At 59.4% G+C, this 6,028-nt stretch overlaps 1 protein-coding gene across 1 annotated transcript in view; it reads left to right on the top strand.

Moving 5' to 3' along the window:
- The window catches only part of LOC105982989 (skin secretory protein xP2-like), a 6,339-nt gene extending 3,670 nt beyond the window's left edge, over nucleotides 1-2,669 (top strand). Inside the window, exons 3-5 of the mRNA XM_013012711.1 lie at nucleotides 10-344; nucleotides 755-850; nucleotides 2,494-2,669. Coding sequence (XP_012868165.1) covers nucleotides 10-344; nucleotides 755-850; nucleotides 2,494-2,669 — 607 coding nt within the window. The remainder of the gene's footprint in view (nucleotides 1-9; nucleotides 345-754; nucleotides 851-2,493) is intronic.
- The last annotated feature ends 3,359 nt before the right edge of the window (nucleotides 2,670-6,028 follow it).

The raw sequence follows: 6,028 nt of genomic DNA, 5'->3' as shown, positions 1-6,028 counted from the left end.
GCCACGCAGAGGAGCCCACACAGAGCCACGCAGAGGAGCCCACACAGAGCCACGCAGAGGAGCCCACACAGAGGAGCCCACACAGGGCCACGCAGAGGAGCCCATACAGGGCCATGCAGAGGAGCCCACACAGGGCCACGCAGAGGAGCCCACACAGGGCCATGCAGAGGAACCCACACAGGGCCACGCAGAGGAGCCCACACAGAGCCCACACAGAGCCACGCAGAGGAGCCCTGAGATTCTGGAGAAGCCGTCCTGCAGTGGGGAACTGACATCGTCTTCGGCATCCGCCTGTGCACTTCTACGTAGTCCTGCCTGTTTCTTTGGCCACTTGCTCCTGAAGTGTGAGCATCAGGGATGGATGCGGGGTGTATTTCTCCCTCCCAATCTCACTGAAGGGGGATTGGACTGTAGTCACTGCACAACTATGTAATCTTGCGGAGGAAAGGACAGAAAGACCCCCAGGAGCTCACAGTGGACAGGCCCCGGGCACAGGGTTGGTTGATGAAAGCAGCAAGCAAGCGTTCCTGGGCCGCAGCAGATGCTTAGGTCTTGTTTCTGTCGAAGCCTGTTGGGACATTTTCCGCAGGACCAGACAAGGCCAGGCTGGGAATGGACAGAGGGACACCAGCGTGACGGTGTGTGCCCGTGAGCGTGTGTCCGTGTGTGGAAGGAAGCATGTGCGTGGGGGAGTGTGCACATGTGTGTGCACACAGTGGTATGTGCATTTTCAGACTGGACTTGTGAAATCCAGATATGAAGAACAACTTCCGGAGGAAGGAACAACTCACACCAGGTCGCTGCTCCCAAGATGGCCACCTACGCGGAGACCAGGCTGCGGGCCCTGCAGGTGCGTCTGCGGAGCTCACAGGGTGGTCTGGGCCGGGGCAGGACGGGGGGGTGAGGCCAACGTCACGTGGCCCCGGGCGCCCAGCTGTTCCAGGGGCCTCCGAGTCATTTACAGTATTTATGGGAAGAGCGTGGCTGAGCTGTGTCTTCTGATCTAAGGCATTTGGAACGTCGCTGAGACAGAACTGCGCGTCCGTGGTCTGACGCAACCGCGCCGCGCCCTCCCCGGGGGCCATGTGGTTCTTGGGACATTTTGGTAACTCTGGAACCCGCCGCATGGTGGGGGGGTGGGAAGTCTAACAAAGGCCAGCCTGGTTGTGTGTGTGTGTGTGTGTGTGTGTGTGTGTGTGCATGCGCGTGTGTGCGTGAGTGGTGAAATCGCAGACTTCCATCCTGGGGCTATGGAGATGAGCGAGGCCTGCGTCGTGGGTGGTCTCCAGGCCTGCGCGGGGAAGATGGGATGGAGAGGGCTATTGCGTTTAGCAACATTTCCAATAGGGTAATGACAGCAATAATGATAGCTGGCCCACTCGGGAAGGGAAAATCAAAAACCCTACAGGCGACAAAAATAAACAAGCATGTGCTGCTGGCTGAGGAGGCCCGGCCCAGTCTGCACTTGGGAAACATCAAAGCAGAGTCGGTTATCTGGCACTCCGGCCTGGCTCCTCCACGGCCCACACGGTGCGTTTTATCAGCGTGTTAGGTAGAGGGGCCAGAGGATGCCGGCTCAGGGCAGGGCTGGGGACGGAGGTGGAGCTAGGGCTCTGGATGGCATTTCCCATCTCATGGGCACAACCCAAACCTTCTGCACTCAGGTTCCAAAATTCTGGCCCACAAAAGGCAGCACGGGGAGAGAAAGAGAGCCCAGACTGAAGCCAAGCAGAGCTGGGAAACAATCAGAATGCGGGAGCCTGAGGTGGATGGAGCCTGCGCCCGGCTTCCTCCCTGGCCAGGAAGAATGAAGCCTGCTGGGCCTCCAGCCAGCCTGGTGCCCTGAGCCTCTGCCATGGGCCACGGATGTTTTGGGGGAAATGGGGAATACTGTGCTGAAGTGATCTGATCTTCGAAAAATCCCTGAGGAAATCACATTTTTAAAAACCCTGTGGTAGCCAGGCATGGTGGCATGTGGTGGCTGTAACCCAGCTATTCGGGACTCCTAAATCAGGAGGATTGCAGTTGGAGGCCAGATGGGGCAGAAATTTACCAAGGCCCTATGTCAGTCAGTAAGTCAGAATGGTGGTGCACAGGTATCATCCTAACCACGCAAGAGGAGTCGGATCACACTCCAAGGGCCAGGTGGAAAACTCTAGATTCTGCCCCCCAAAATAACTAGAGCTAAGAAAGGGTTGGCGGCAAAGCACAGGGCTGGGGCCTCTCAGAGCCAGGCAAGGTCGAGTCCAAACCCTAACACTGCAGAAAGCTGTTCTGATCCTTCTGATGGAGATGATGCACCCGCCTGCACATGAGAATAGCGGTGCACGCACGTGTACACACACCGACACCTGAACACACACACAATACAGACATGGAGGAGGGCGGGCGGATGGCACCACCCTGCCCCCGCCGTAACGCTGTATCCGGTGTTGCAAAAGGTCAATGGGAAGGATGCACAGGATGCCGTGTATCTCTGTGTTCTTCTGACAGCTGCCCAAGGGCCCATGAGGATCTCCACACGGACTGTGGAGCACTGTGCCGTCACTGTCCTGGTCGTGACCCCTCCTGAGCCGCAGAGCCAGCCCCACCGGCCTAGCCCTGGCCAGGGCGGCACCGGTCAGGTACTGGATGCGAATGAACAGCCACTTCAACTGGAGGCCCCTTAAGGAAGTTTACGGGTGGCCGTGCTTCCAACGATGCCGGGCTGTGGGGTGCCGCAGGATCGGCGTGGCACGGCAGGCTGCAGGGACGGAGGACAGAGCTGTGAGGGGCAGGCGCGTGAGTCCGGGCCACGGTGGCTACTGCCAGCCAGAGGCGGCCGGGGGAGGGCTGGGCGGATGGAGCTCAGGCAGGTTGGCCTCCAGGACCCCAGAGAGGGCAGAGGCGGAGGGCCAGCGGGAGACGCTCAGCAGAGGAACCGCTGGGGGGTGGGGGGACGGGCCTCAGGACAAAGTCCAGACCTGCTCTGTCAGCATGAGCTGTGCCCATCTGCCTTCTTGGCTTCTTGCCCGATTCTGGGGCCTGCGAGCTTGGGGCGGGGCTCTGCATGTGACTCCTCTGTGAGGCCGGGGGTGGGGGTCACTGGGACGCGGGTGGCCAGGCCACTGGACAGGCCAGTGACCTGGACAAGGAGGGGGAGCACCCGCAGAGGGGCGAGGAACACTTTCCCGTTCTCTGAAGCCCGCTCCCCACACAGGAAGTCTGGAAGACCCAGCACAGCTGTGTATATGCACGCATGGGTGCATGGATGCGTGTGCACATGCATCTGTGCATAGTGCATGCACGCACGTGTGCACTACGCCAGTGTGCATGCACAGGTGCATTGCACGAGCCTGTGTTTGTCCTGAGCCCACCACAGCAGGCCTCCCCTCTCCCACTCCAGGCCCTGACACCGGCTGATCTGCTTCGGGCTCTGCAGAGAGCTGAGCTGAGCTTGGGAACGAGTCTGGGAAACTCTCCTCTCTTCCTAGTGTCCAGGCTGCCCTCTGCCCCCATTTCAGGCCCCAGGGCCACTCTGCATCCAGCAGGCATATAAGCCCTCCCTTCTTCACAGTGTGGTGTGGCCAGAGCTTCCTGGGAGGTGCCTGGGCCCCTTGGGGGACAACATTGTGGCTTTCAAGTAAAGCCATGAGCTCTCTGGAGGTCCTGAAATCCTGCTGAAGCAGGGCCTGCCCCTCCCCAGGCTCTGGACAGCCCAGGGGCCTCCAGCTTATGGCCAAACTGTGCTGTCTCTGCCCCATGGTCCATGACCTCCCACTCTGTGCCTGGGTTTTCTCCTCTCTTCTAAGATGCCAGTCACCAGATTTACACCGCCCCCCCCCAAATCCAGGAAGATCTCACCTCTGAATCCCAAACCGACGGCATCGACGAAGGCCCCTCTTCCAAATAAGGACATGGCCACAGGCTGCGGGGCTGGCGGCCGGCGGCCCTTGGGGACCGACTTTCAAGCCCCTTCAGACAACTGCAGGGGGCGCAGGGGGCGCGGGGCCCACCGCGCAGGGGCCCGGGCGGCAGCAGAGGCCGGCGCAGAGCCACGGAGGAGGAGGATGGCTGTAACAGCCTGAGAGAAGGTTCCAGGACCCCCACGCCGGCCCCCACACCGGCCCCCACGCCGGCCTCCCTGGCCTTGTCCTCTCTTCTGGTCACTCCCTGCTTGTTTGGTCCCCTGCTGTGGCTGCTTTTGATTCCCTGATCCTGCCCTGTATCCTTTTAGGGTCGATTACCCTGCATTACAGGATCTGAGTGACGGCCCCTGGCATTCTATACTTTGTGACATCTATGAGAGAGAGCCCTGCAGGCCGGTGCCAGCGCCAAAGCGGGCCAGTGCCGGGACACGCCTTCCCGGGCGGAGACGCCAGCGTCACCTCAGCCCGGCCTCCACGTTTTGTCCAGCAAGGACCCATGTCTAGGTGGTGAGCCCAGCACGGGTCTTCTTGGGTGGGTCCTGGGTGACTTCGGAGGTCACAAGACGCAGGAGCTGGCCCTGCTCCCAGGCCACGGCCAGGCTGGTAGCACTGGGCTGCTAGGATTAAGCAATGTCTCTCTGCACAGGGGCTGCAAGGTCTTGGTGTTGAGAAGTTGAACCGTGTGGTTTAATAACTCCTGTCCGTTGGTGGTCATTCACCCTCGCACCGCATGGAGGCGGCCCACAAACACAGAAGTTCCCCGGGTCCAGGAGGTGGGGGTTCCCCAGGGGTCAGCGCCTGCCAATCTCGTGCTACTTCCCCGACTCTCCACCATGGTGTGAACAGCGTCTGAGCTCTTCCAGCCTGGCCTGCGGCCACAGAGGGGGTGGGCGGAATCCGAACCCAGGACTGTGTGACTCCCAAGTCTATACTCTTCCCGCTGCCCCGGCATTGTCCAGCGCCCCTCTGATATGAGGGAATCTCGCGGAGGGGGACACTGAACGATGTCCCGGGAGCCAAAGCCCGTGGGCATTCCCTCCCTTTCCAAACTGGTGGGAAGGAAATCCAGCCGTCTGTTTCTGGGAGCTTCACACCTGGGCCACCAGCGCCATTTGAAGCTCCCAAGCCTAACAAGCAAATTGTTTCCCTTTGAATCAGGAAGGTAACCCTGCCAGCTTTGGGCAGAACCAAGCCTTGGTTAGAAAGGTCTCGGTCTCTTCCTAAACTAGAAGTGGGGAGTTTCTGATGAGATCCACCCATGGCAGACATAATTAGGAGCAGGCTGGGGGTCCCTGTGAGGTCAGGGTTCCAGGAAGACAACTGCCAGCCTTTCCCCCCTGTCCCCACGGAAACGCCCGGACATCCTGACAAGCCATGCCCATGTGCCACGGGACACCCCGTAACACCCAGGCCCAGCACGGCTCTACCAACTGTACGTGAGCGGTGGGCTCCTCACTACAGAGGAAGGAGTCACAGCCTCTCTGGTGCAGACCCACGTGGGTTCAAAACCTGGGCGCTGTTTCCCCATGGACTCTGAATAGCCAGGCTCATTCTGCACCTGGCCTCAGCAGCTAGGGATGCTGGGGAGGCTAACATGGTTCACGTTTTATCAACTGCACGCTTACAGAAGGGCCTGGCCCGTGCCTGCCCCAAGGGCCTTGCTATTGTCAGAATTAACCCATGCCCTGCTGCTTTAGCCCCAGGGGAAGCCCTCTGCACCGTGCTCTGCAGGCATTGCTTGGCGGGTGGTTTTTCTGCTCTGTAAGTAGCTGAGCTGATCCAGGGAAACCTTGTAAGTTGCTGGGGGCCTAGGCTGAGCCCTGCAGGGGCAGACACTGAATGTTTTGATGCATCGGAGAGTGCCAAACTCTTCCTCGCTTCCCTCCAATCACCTGCCCGACAAAGAGCCAAATGCATTACTTGTACAGTACTTGAAAAAAGATTTTAGTTCCCTAAGCAGTACTATGCTATGCTATGGGAAAATTAGAAAACAAGGATAAACAAAAAGAAGAAAACTGACAAACACCCATGATCTTCCCAGCCGGAGAGAGCCCATGATCTTCCCAGCCAGAGATAGCCCATGATCTTCCCAGCCGGAGAGAGCCCATGATCTTCCCAGC

Source organism: Dipodomys ordii, unplaced genomic scaffold (genome assembly GCF_000151885.1).
Source record: "Dipodomys ordii isolate 6190 unplaced genomic scaffold, Dord_2.0 Scaffold18, whole genome shotgun sequence".
Classification (NCBI taxonomy): domain Eukaryota; kingdom Metazoa; phylum Chordata; class Mammalia; order Rodentia; family Heteromyidae; genus Dipodomys; species Dipodomys ordii.
The sequence above is the reverse complement of the archived record's forward strand: the minus strand, read 5'-3'. Positions and strand labels throughout refer to the sequence as shown.